General features: G+C 37.3%; 1 protein-coding gene across 1 annotated transcript in view; it reads left to right on the forward strand.

Annotated features, from left to right (window-relative positions):
* Window positions 1-3805: 3805 nt before the first annotated feature.
* LOC118626085 (alpha-fetoprotein-like) overlaps window positions 3806-13194 on the forward strand; it is a 43845-nt gene continuing 34456 nt past the window's right edge. The window contains exons 1-4 of the mRNA XM_036255430.1: window positions 3806-3890; window positions 4974-5025; window positions 5172-5313; window positions 6953-7164. Of these exons, the coding sequence (XP_036111323.1) occupies window positions 3806-3890; window positions 4974-5025; window positions 5172-5313; window positions 6953-7164 (491 nt within the window). The remainder of the gene's footprint in view (window positions 3891-4973; window positions 5026-5171; window positions 5314-6952; window positions 7165-13194) is intronic.

Here is a 13194-nt window from a genome sequence, read left to right on the forward strand (position 1 = left end):
AGACTGATGTCATGTGTCAAACTGATAAAGTTAAGCAATCAAGATTCATTTTTTTCCATCAGCATCTCTGGCTCACAGGCTAACTCTGTTGCATGGAAGGCAGGACTCGAAATAGCGGTCGTGTGGGCGGAGTCCTCACGGATCCCATAATACTGCTGTGGGGAAAGAAAAGGGGAATTGGGGGCATTCGGCTTTGCTGCCGCTTGTCCCACCACTATCATTAGCTGGCAATAAATGTTTTCCATGCACCAAACACTGCCCTAGATACTTTTTGTGCATTATCTCATTTAATGCTAACAACTCTATGAAGTAGAGATAATACCTGTTCCCATTTTACAAACAGGGAATCTGAGGCTTAGGGAGATAAACTAGTTTGTTCAGTGTCCTATGGCTAATAATTGGCAGAACCAAGGTTTGAGTCCTCTAATTCCAGGAGAATATTCTTAGCCCCTGTACACACTAATTCTCAGGTGTGGCCACGTTGTTGACTGCCTTATACAACCTGTTATTTGGAGAGAAGGTAAACTGACAATGACGCACCTCTCCTTTCATTCTGAGCCCAAAGTGCTGTGATGTTGGAACTGTAAGTGCTTGGCAGAGATGTCTAAGGGGAGGGGGTAGTAGGAACTGGGGAGCCTGGGAATGAAGGGTGGTCATGGGCTCAGGGCCTGATCATCCTTATCAGTCTCTAAACTTTTATGGCTTTTAGTGTTTCCATGTCTGAACTTAAAAATGATGATCACTTAATAAATAATACTTGAAAATATTCACAAAGGTTTTTTGGGGGGTCGAGTGGGTATAGCACTTAGGGCATAGTCTTTGGAATTTTATTTATTTATTAGACTCTAATTGTGTGTGCAAATGTAAACCAATTAGACATGGTCCTTGTGTCTTGCAGGGCAAACAATCACACATGATGTCATAGGTGCAGGATGGGAAAGGGCCCTGCTGTGTGTGGGTACATACTGCAGAGGCCCTTGGTCTGAGCTGAAGATGCAGGGTGAGGAGAGGGTGGGGAGTTTCAAGTTTTACTGCCATTAACCCCTGCACAGCTTCGGAAAGCCCCCTACAACCTGAGACCTCCATTTCTCTGTGCAGGATGGGAGCATAAGCTCCACGTCACAAAGGGTTCAGAGAAATGGTAAACTACTATGCTATAAAGTCCCTAATAAAATGGCCAGCAGACGATAGGTATCTAGTTCATGAAACTGTTTTGTCCATTACCATTTTTCTAAACACTCTCATTTACTAATGAGGATATCAAGGAAGAAAGTTTAACTTATAATGGATGATTATAAATTCAGCAAACAGGCGAAACGGAGCACCATTACCTAATTCAATTTTGTATCCAATGGTGGATCCTACAATGTGTCCAATACTATGCTTAGAGCAGCAGACATGAAACCTGAGCCCCAGGAACCCGTTACCATCACAAGACTGTCACAGAGGAAACTCAGATGACTCTCCACTGATGTGCCAGAGAGCAAGCTAATAGCAACCACTGCAATATGAAGAGGGGGAGGAATGGTTTACTCAACACACACACTCTGCATGGAGAAGAGAGGATTGAGAAGAACCTGTTCTGTATTGCGCAGACAAAACTCATACCGGTGAATAAAACATACCTAGGTTTGATGCAGGATGAACTTTCTAGTACTGGAGATGCCTATTAGTGTGATAGTTATCAAGGGCATGAGCAGTCAGTTACCACCCTGGGTTTGGGTGGGATCTAGAGATCCAGTTGTAGTCTTTGTCTGAACTCAGTTCCTATGAGTTGGACAAGAATTAAGTTTGCTGTGCAAATAGTATTTATTAAAAATCATCAGTGTGTCCTGTACTTGTGTACCTTCCATTGTTTATACTAAAGTCAGCGTGAAGACCTTATTCTCTTAGAGAACAACTTCTTTGCTGTCTTTTGAGTCCAATCAAAAACTCATTTTCTACCTTTGCTTAAAAAATCCCAACTACTCGTCTTTCCTCTGGTTTGAAACTCCACCATGCGGCACTAATAGAGAGAACTTAACATCTTTTTATGTTTTCAAGAGTGTTAAAGCTCTGAGAGAATGGTTCCCCTGGGAAGTTAATTTTGTTCCATTTTTTAAAAAGATAAATTAATTTAGTACACATACAACCATTTTTTTTCCCTTAAGTGCCAACTCCAATCAATTAATAATGGCTGTCCTGTGGCATTGTGTTGTGAATGATTTTAAGGCTCAGCCTCAGTGCAGAGAGAAAGTGTGCAGACATCAGTTAGTGAGGTCTGCAGTAGGTGTCAGTGACAACACTCACGAAGGCTTTGCCATCCCTAGAGTAATAGGTCCATTTCTGATAGTTCCTGGAGGTTTAGAGTAAGATTTCAAGGGAACAGCTGTAAGGATGCGCAACAGAAGTAATGTTGAACATTATGACTGTTTCGAGGACCTTGAAATGAATGATGGAAACCTGCCAAAGATGCTCTTCTATTTGCTGACCCTAGCTTTCTATCACACACGGCCATCAGTATTCTTTACATTAGCTAGTGTGTCCCAAATTTAAATAATAACAGTCTTATTTTGCTTTTTATGCAAACATATCTTTCATCCTTGTGATATTTATTTGCCTGGAAGATCAGAAATGAGAACATGTGGGTAGCAAAATCAAGAAATGGACTGCTAGCCTTAGAGATGACCTGGCCCAAACCCTCCATCTATAAATGAGGAAAATGAGAACAGGTACAGTTGAAGTTGTAACCAGTGATCTCCTATTTCCAAAAATATTAGACTTTACATGTATTTTAGACCTTTTATTTAATCAATAATTACCTGTTTCCTGCCCTAGGACCAAGAACTAAATGACAGGAAAGCAGACAGTGGCTGAAAAATGTTGGGACCTCCGCTTTTTGTTGTTGTTGTTGTTGTTGCTAATCCTCACCAGAGGATTTTTAGATAGAGTGGAAGGGAGGGAGGGAGGGGGAGAGAGAGAGCAACATTCATATGCAAGAGACATATAGATGATTTCTTCCTGCATGACTCTGACCAGGGTTGGAGAATAGAACCTGCAACCCAGGTATGTGCTCTTGACTGGGAATCAAACCCATGACCCATGTCGGTCCACGAGCCAACACTCTAACCACTGACCCAAACCCACCAGGGCAAGGGACCTCAGCTTTTGATACTAGCTCTTGGCTAGTATGGGCTCTAAAGTTAGACAAACCTTAATTCCTACCTGTGAGTCCATGAGCAAGTAATATAACCTTGAGTTTTAATTCCTTATTCAAGTAGAAGTATTGCTATTATATAGTCATATAAAGTTCCAGACTCACAGTAAACACTCAGTAAATTCAGTCCCAGTCCCTTGATTTTTCTCTAAAGGCCTGAGCTCCCTACTCTTTTCGGGGGCTTGAAAATATGCCTGGCACTGCAACTGGGGCCTTACCCGTTTATTTGAAGCTGGGGTAATACATGTTTGTCTTCTCCCCTGGCTCTTTAGAACTTTGTTCTTGTCAACAGACACTTCCAGGAAATGAGATATTTACTAAACGTGTTATTGATTACTTCATACAAGGCCTACATGGTATAATCTTGAAAAAACAAGTACATCGACATGATTCATTTTAAAATCCAGTATTCATTAATGAATGGCTATCCATCAACAACATTTCTTCATTGCCATGAATTCTTCGATTTGATCAGGGTCATCGTGGCTTGGAAAAAATATTCACCAGGAAAAGTTTAATTATTAATATTAATTACTTGAAAAGACTATAAAAGGATTCTTCACTTCTCTCAAATGATAGAACACCTTCTATAAAAGATCGTCGGAAATAATGAAGGCTGTTAGACTCATACCTTTTCTTGTTCTCTTCAGCTACGTTAAATGCCAAACTCTTCAAAGAAGTTTACTAGATGCAGGTAGGGAATCCTATTTATAATCTATACATCCCATGTGCCAGGAGTAAGGTGCAATGACTACTATAATGCTTAGGAAAGACTTCTTCTCATCACTGTCAATAGGGTCAGTGAAACTTGCTAGAAATGAACTTGGGGGATGAATAACGAAAGAGAGCTAATATAGTGAGGCAACCACAGGAAGATCTCATTTTAGTCTCACTTTCACTGTAGATGAGAGAATGATACATTTCAAACATGTACTTGAAATTTGAAAAATGGTTTTAGATAAAGAAAAAGTGTTCATAGTGGCAGGAATAATATTAGAGCTACATTATTTAGTACCCATATGAGCCAGGCCCTGTGCTCAGTGCTTCACACATGTGATTTCATTTCATCTGAACAACTGCCCAGTGTAACAAAGCTTATTGACATTTTATAGATAGAGAAATACAAACTCAGAGAGCTTATTTTTCCAAGGCCACATTAAGCATCAGAGCTCGAAGCTGAACTCTGAATAGCTGTCTCTAAAGCCTTTTCCTATGTTAATAGAGCAAATAATAATGGTTTCTTTATTTAATAGATGCCTGCTAAGCATTTTAGAAGCTATTAGGATAATAAGAAAGACATCGTTTTCAATAGAAAACATATGTGTGTGTATGTGGTGAATGGAGGTGATAAAGAAGATAAAGATGATGAGCAAATCCGAGAAGTGTGATATACTGCTTTAGCCAAATTAAGCAAACTCTAATTTTCTTAATATTTCTTTGGTGTGGTATTTAACTCTTCTAATGTAATGAATAAAATAACCAAATCATAAAGGTTAATTAAATTAGAAGTTTCAACATAAGTACATGCAACTTATTTGTAGGCCAATGATAGATTTCCAGTGCATAATATATTTGAATAGGAACAAGTCATTCACAGAATACAGTCTAAATGAAAGTGAAGATATATTCTGGTAATGTTTATAATTTAGTATGATAATAAAAGTATGTCTGGAAATCTATGCATGAATATAGGTTTCAGAATTGTGAAGGGGTGTTTCAATTCAGAAAATTTCCTCTTATGCATATAAAGTCTCTCTCTCTCTCTTGTTTTTTCCAGCCATGCAGCACACTAATAGCCAGAATTACCTAAAGGAGAACTTAAGAGACATGTGAGTTTTGTTATCAATATTTTTTTCTCTGAAACTTAAAATTACATTAATTAATTTGTGGGAGGGGAGTGGGACAATGATATAATAACAAGAACGATGGAGGAAAGGGTTCGATTTTGTCTTTAGCTCTCAGTGTCATGTTTCAGCATTGGCATTATGGTTGCTCAGTTTCTTCAGAAATCCACTTATGAAGAAGTACAAACCATAGTTAAAGAGTTACTAGATTTTGCAGAGGAGTGCCAGCACCTCAAGCTACGTGAGCCACCTCCAGAATGCTCTTACCAGTTGGTATGTGAATCACCTTCTACCTTCCTCTCCCTCTCTCTTTTTAAAAACCAAATTGCAACCAAAAGATGTTGTTATAAGAAGGACTCATTGAATAAATTGGTAGGGGATTGATTGTAAGGCTGCAATATATACATGATTCATATGCAAGATATAATCTTTATAGGTTTATAAACCTTCAGTTTTTCAGTTCACCCCGGGGCTCTTTGAACCAAACATTCAAGAGAATGAATTATAGCCTAGAATGTCAATGAGCCAACTTAAGTTGGTTGCTCTGCCTCTATCACTAATATATACTGTTGTCTGACATCCTTGTGTAAAGGTTTCTGGGAAAATGAAGCACTAATTTAAAAACATTTCTTTGAGAATATAAATAGAAGAAAGAAGTGAATATAATTTTGGGTTCTTTTCCCAGTTAGTAGATAATCTTGTGAATTATTATTGTTCTTATAAAGAATGTCTATCTTGTGATTAGAAAATTCTTGATAAACATTAACATTATTTATCTGTATATCTATCTATCTATCTATCTATCTATCTATCTATCTATCTATCTATCATCTACCTACCTACCTACCTATTTACTTGAACAATTATTCTCATGCCAAACAATTTAAAATCCAAATAAGTAGTTTTCTTCTTTATTTTTAATAGTTTTATGCCATCTTCTTGGGGGCTAAGACCTACTTTTTATTAGATTCTGTAGATACAGAAAAATAATTAGTCTTCTTAGAAACAGATTTTAAATGAAGTATTTCTGTCAGTAGCTAATATCATTTATTTTATAGTGATTTCTTCTTATTTCCATTTCAAAAGAGGAAGATTTTATGCCCTTATCCCCTAAATCTGAAAACAGGTCATTTGAGGTTTACAGCATCCCACACTTTACTGCTACCCAAAGATATTTGGAAACTAACTGAATCATTACATTTCCATTTAAATATTTGACACTAAATACACATTGGTTCAGGATTCAATTCTTAAAATAAGTTGCCATAGAAACAAAATTGGGAAGCAAGGAAAGCAAACTACTATTTATTGGTAGATAATTCTCCAAAAAATACCTTACCCTGGCCAGTTTGGCTCAGCGGTTAGAGAGTCCGCCTGTGGTCCAGAGAGACCCGGGTTCGGTTCCCGCTAAGGGCATGTACCTCGGTTGCAGTTTGTCCCCGGCCCTGGTTGGTCGTGCAGGTGGCAGCCATTCGATGTGTCCCTTTCACATCGATGTTTCCCTCTCTCTCTCTTCCTCTCTCTCCCTCCCACTCTGTCTGTACAAAAAATGGAAAAATGTCCTCGGATGAGGATTAAAAAACAAACAAACCTTGATTTCTTTAGGCTTTGGACATTCTGGCTTATGTTTATTTTAATGCCTATGAATAGTATAAAAAAAATAAAGCAATTGTATCAGAAAAGTGGGAATAATAAATTATATTTGGTCAATGCCCAACATGTGGGAATTTAGACTTCAAAACCTAAATGGCTTTTGCTCCAAAGAACTATGTCCAGGGATTATTGGATACAAAGTGTAACATTCTACACTCATTTGCCTTTAAAAGAAATTAATAATAATTCCCTACCCTTCCTGTGATTAGGAATGTAGAGCACACATGCTTCCCCTTTAAGTTATCATTTTGTCCTACAGGTGGCTACCCTCCTAGAACATATTTGTAATAACCAAGGAATGGCTGACAAACATGTGTTTTCTGACTGTTGCAATATAAATAATACAGCAAGACCCAAGTGCTTCCTATTAAAAAAAAAAGATGAAGCAGATTACAAGGATATATTACAAATTCCAAATCCTGAGCATATCTGTGAGGTGAACAAAGAGAATCAAGTGTCAGTGAAGAAGAGGTAAGTCGTTTCTCCTTGCCATTGTCTTTGAAAAAGAGTAGTTTTGAAGACAAGTGTTTTTGTTTGTTTGTTTTTTAACATAACAGCCTCTGAGAACACAATGCTTTATTACATGAAATTAAAATGAAAATTTGAGCTACAATATATTTTTTCTCCCTCTGAATGACAATTATCGTCTCAATGAATCCAACAGGGTATGGAAATGTCTGCATCATGAAGCATTAATGATGACTATGACCTGTAATAGACCCATCTCCTTAAGGGTTACATAGGTCAGACCAGTAGTAAATGATATTGAAATGCATGGTCAAGAGGGTAAAGCTTAATAAACAGAGTACTGGAGAAAGAGAGGAGGTAATAGCTTGGGCAAGGGGCTGGCATTTGGAATGTTCATCAGAGGATATCAGGGAGGGTATCTGATAGGCATGGACATAGAGTCTATCATTGGGAACCTAGGAATAAGTAACCATTGTTGATGAGAGAGATGAGTTTTCATTTCAAGAACTCTGATTCTATAATTCCCATCTGGAGTGGATAGCATTAGAGCAAATGGGTAGACAAGCTCATATTTTGGTTTTCTAGTTAACAGAGGAAAAGTCTATATGTTGAGAGTGGTGTGCTAGCAAGTGGCTGGGGTTTAGAGGCAGGAAATCAATACCCAGAGAGGTAGAAATGACAAGAAAAATATGAGGCTTCAGTTCTCAAGAAATCCAGTACTGGCCATCTTATCAATACAGGCTCAGACACCAGGAATAAGGCAAAGATCTGATTACTGGATCTAAAGTGCAAGAACATGGTGGAAGTTTGACTTTAGATTTTATTTTTTAAATTTTTTTCCATTTTAATTAATTAATTAATTAATTTAAAAAATTTATTTATTTATTTTTGTTACAGACTTTTCTCCTTTTTCCCCCACTGATTCCCAGCCCTGTCCTCAGCTTTGTTGTCCATATCCATTGTTCATGCACACATGCATATAAGTTCTGTGGTTTATCTCCTCTTCTCCCCCACCCCTCTTCTGGGGATTGTCAGTCTGTACCCCACTTCCACATCTCTAGGACTAACATCTCAGATTGTTATGTTTGTTATATTCCACAAATAAGTGAGATCATATGATACTTGTCTTTCTCTGTTTGGCTTGTTTCGCTTAGGATAATACTTTCCAGGTTCCTCCACGTAGTCTCAAAGGATAAGAGATTTTCTTTCTTACAGCTGCATAGTACTCCATTGTGTATATGTACCACTGCTTTTTTATACATTCTTCTACTGATGGACATTTGGGCTGTTTACAGATCTTAGCTATTGTAAATAGTGCTGCTATGAACATAGGGGTACATATATTCTTTCTGATTGGTGTTTCAGGCTTCTTAGGGTATATTCCTAGAAGTGGGATCACTGGGTCAAATGGAAGTTCAATTTTTAATTTCTTGAGGCAACATCATATTGTTTTCCATAGTGGCTGCACCAGTCTGCATTCCCACTAGCAGTGTACTAGAGTTCCCTTTTCTCCACAACCTTGCCAGCACTTATTTGATGATTTGTTGATGGTGGCCATTCTGATAGGTGTGAGGTGATACCTCATTTTTGTTTTAATTTGCATCTCTCTGATAATTAGTGATGTTGAGCATTTCTTCATATGTCTCTTGGCCATTTATATGTCCTGTTTAGAAAGGTGTCTATTTAGTTCCTCTGCGCATTTTTTAATTGGGTTCTTTGTCTTCCTTTTGTTGAGTTGTATGAGCACTCTATATATATTGGAAATTAACCCCTTATCTGATATATCATTGGCAATTATGCTTTCCCATAGAGTGGGTTGCCTTTCCATTTTGGTGGTTGTTTCTTTTGCTGTGCATAAGCTTTCGAGTTTGATGTAGTCCCACGTGTTCATTTTTCTCCTTTGTTTCTGTTGCATTAGGTGATGTATCCATGAAAATTCTGCTGCGTATGATGTCTAAAATTGTGTTGCCTACAGTTTCTACTAGAAATTTTATGGATTCATGGGTCACATTTAAGTCTTTTATTCATTTTGAGTTCATTCTTGTGTATGGTGTAAGTTGATGGTCTGGTTTCATTTTTTTTGCATGTAGTTGTCCAATTTTCCCAGCACCATTTATTAAAGATGCTGTCTTTACTCCACTGTATGCTCTTGCCATCTTTGTCAAATATTAATTGAGCATATTGTCTTGGGTCCATTTCTGGGTTCTCTATTCTGTTCCATTGATCTATCTACCTGTTCTTGTGCCAGTACCAGGCTGTTTTGATTACAGTGGCTTTGTAGTATAACCTGAAATCTGGTAATGTGATCCCTCCAACTTTATTCTTCTTTTTCTTTTTCTTTTTTTTTTATCCTCACCCGAGGATATTTTTCCATTTTTTCTTTGTTCAGGTAGAGTGGGAGGGAGAGAGAGGAACAGAGAGAGAGAGAGAAACATCGATGTGAAAGGAACACATCGAGTGGCTGCCACCCGCACAACCGACCAGGGCCGGGGACAAACTGCAACCGAGGTACGCGCCCTTAGCGGGAACCGAACCCGGATCTCTCAGGACCGCAGGCCGACGCTCTAAACGCTGAGCCAAACCGGCCAGGGCTATTCTTCTTTTGCAAGATTGCTGTTGCTATTTGTGGTATTTTTTGGTTCCATATAAACTTTTGAAGTATTTGTTCTAGTTCTGTGAAGTATGTCGTTGGTATTTTGATGGGAATTGCATTGAATCTATAGATTGTTTTGAGTAGTATGGACATTTTAATGATGTTAATTTTTCCAATCCATGAACAAGGTATGTGCTTCCAATTTTCTATATCTTCCTCTATTTCTTTTTTCAATGACCTGTAGTTTTCTGCAAATAGGTCCTTTATTTCTTTTGTTAATTTTATTCCTAGGTATCTTAACTTTTTTGCTGCAACGGTAAATAGGTTTTTTTTTTAGTGTCTCTTTCTGTGAGTTCAGCATTGGGGTATAAGAATGCCGTCAATTTCTTGACATTAATTTTGTATCCTGCTACTTTGCCAAATTTATTTATTAAGTCTAGTAAGTTTTTGATGGAGTCTTTGGGGTTTTCTATGTATAGTATTATGTCATCTTCAAATAATGACAGTTTCATTTCCTCCTTTCCAATTTGGATACCTTTTATTTCTTCTTCCTGTCTGATTGCTGTGGCTAAGACTTCCAATATGATGTTACATAAGAGTGGCAAAAGTGGGCATTCTTGTCTTGATCCTCTTCTTAAGGGAAATGCTTTTAGTTTTTGCCCATTGAGTATGATGTTGGCTGTAGGTCTTTCATATATGGCCTTTATTATGTCAAGATATGATCCTTCTATTCCCAGATTGCTGAGCATTTTTATCAGAAAGGGGTGCTGGATTTTGTCAAATGCTTATTCAGGGTCTATTGATATGATCATATTGTTTTTATCTTTCATTTGTTTATGTGGTGTATCACATTTATTGATTTGCAAATATTGTACCAGCCTTGCATCCCTGGGATGAATCCCCTTGGTCATTGTGAATAATTTTTTCGATGTATTGCTGGATTCGATTTGCTAGTATTTTGTTTAGGATTTTGGCATCTATGTTCATCAGGGATATTGGCCTGTAGTTTTCGTTCTTTGTAGTGTCTTTTTCTGGTTTTGGAATTAGAATTATGCTGGCCTCATAAAACGAATTTGGAAGTCTTCCTTCTTCTTGAATTTTTTGAAATCGTTTGAGGAGAATGGGTACTTGTTCTTCTTTGAATGTTCGGTAAAATTCCCCTGTGAAGCCATCTAGGCCTGGGCTTTTGTTTGTTGGGAGAGTCTTGATTACATCTTCAATTTCTTTTGTTGATATTGGTCTGTTCAAGTTTTCTATCTCTTCCCGGTTCTGTTATGGGAGACTATGTGTTTCTAGAAATTTGTCCATTTTGCTTAGATTGTCTAATTTCTTGCCGTATAATTGTTCATAATATTTGTTAACAATCTTTTGTATTTCTTTGGTGTCAGTTATTATTTCTCCTCTTTCATTTCTGATTTTGTGTATTTGGGTTTTCTCTCTTTGTTTCTTGGTGAGTCTAGCTAAGTGTCCATCAATCTTGTTTATCTTTTCAAATAACCAGCTCTTTGTTTCATTGATCCTTTGAATTGTTTTTGGTCTCCATGTCATTTATTTCTGCTCTGATCTTTACTATTTCCTTCCTTCTACTTGCTCTGGGGTTTTCTTTTTGTTTGCTTTTTAGTTCTTTAAGTTGTGAGGTTAGATAGTCTATTAAAATTTTTTCTTGCTTTCTGAGGTAGGCCTGTAGTGCTATGAACTTCCCTCTCAGAACTGCTTTAGTTGCATCCCATTCATTTTGTGTTGTTGTGTGTTCATTTTCATTGGTTTCCAGGAAGTTTTAAATTTCTTTCTTGATCTCCATGGTAACCCATTCATTTTTCCATAACATGCTATTTAGCCTCCATGTTGTCAAATGTCTTTGCATGTTCTTGTTGCAATTGATTTCTAGTTTCATGCCATTGTGATTTGAGAAAATACTTGATAGGATTTCAATCTTCTTGAACTTGTAGAGACTTAGTTTGTGCCTTAACATGTGGTCTATCTTTGAGATATCCCATGTGTACTTGAGAAGTATGTGAATTCTGCAGTTTTGGGGTGTAATTCTCTGTAGATATCTATGAGATTTATTTGATCTAGTGCTTCATTTAGAGTCCGTGTTTCCTTGTTAATTTTTTGTCTAGAAGATCTATCCAGTGATGTCACTGGGTTGTTGAAGTCCCCTGCTATGATTGTATTGTTGTTGATTTCTCTTTTGAAGTCCTCCAAAATATTTTTAATATATGTTGGTGTTCCTATATTGGGTGCATGTATGTTTACCAAGGTTATATCTTCCTGTTGGATAGATTCTTTCAATATTATGTAGTGGCCCTCTTTGTCTCTAGTTATGGCCTTCATTTTGAAATCTACTCTATCAGATATGAGTATTGCTACCCCAGCTTTTTTTCCTTTCCGTTTGCTTGGAAGATTTTGTTTCCATCCCTTCACTTTCAACCTATGTGAGCCTTTTGTTGTGAGGTGGGTCTCTTGTAAACAAAATATGTGTGAGTCATGCTTTCTTATCCAGTCAGCTACTCTGTGTCGTTTTATTGGAGCATTCAAACCATTCACATTTAAGGTCATAATTGATATGTACTTATTTATTGCCATTTTTGCTTATTGTGGTTCTATTTTTCTTCCTATTTCTTCTACTAATTACAGCAGTTCTTTTAGCATATCTTGCAGTGCTAGTTTGGTGTTAATATATTCCCTCAGCCTTTTTTTTTTTTTTTGGTCTGGAAAGCTCTTTATTTGACCTTCTATTTTGAATGATAGCCTTGCTGGATAGAGTAGTCTTGGATTCAGATCGTTGTTTTTCATGACCTTGATTACTTCATGCCACTCCCTTCTGGCCTGTAGTGTTTCTGTTGAGAGGTCACCTGTTGCTTATCTCTAGCTGCTTTTAGGATTCTCTCTTTTTCTTTAATTTTTGGCATTTTAATTACTATGTGTCTTGGTGTGGGCCTGTCTGGGTTCTTCTTAATTGGGGCTCTCTGTGGTTCTTGAACTTCAATGCCTTCTTCCTTCACCATTTAGGAAAGTTTTCTGTCACTATTTCTTCAAATATATTTTCTAACCCTTGCCCATTTTCTTCCTCTTCGGGGACTCCTATGATGCGAATGTTATTATGTTTCCAGTTGTCCCACAGTTCTCTTAAGCTATCTTCCTGTTTTTTAATTGTTTTTTTCTTTTTGGTTTTGTGATTGGTTGATTTTTTTCTGCCCTGTCTTCTAATTCACTGATCCGGTCCTCAGCTTTCTTTACTCTGCTAGTTAGTCCTTCCAATGTGTTCTTAATTTCTGATATGTCATACTTCATTTCTACTTGGTTGGTTTTCAATGTTTCTATATCTTTACTCATGGTGCTGATGCCCTTACTCATGCTGTTGAGCTTCCTCAAGATCATGGCTCTAAACTCTAATTCTGATCATTTGCTTAGCTGCATTTCATTGATCAAATGTTCAA

This window comes from Molossus molossus, unplaced genomic scaffold (genome assembly GCF_014108415.1).
Source record: "Molossus molossus isolate mMolMol1 unplaced genomic scaffold, mMolMol1.p scaffold_m16_p_1, whole genome shotgun sequence".
Classification (NCBI taxonomy): domain Eukaryota; kingdom Metazoa; phylum Chordata; class Mammalia; order Chiroptera; family Molossidae; genus Molossus; species Molossus molossus.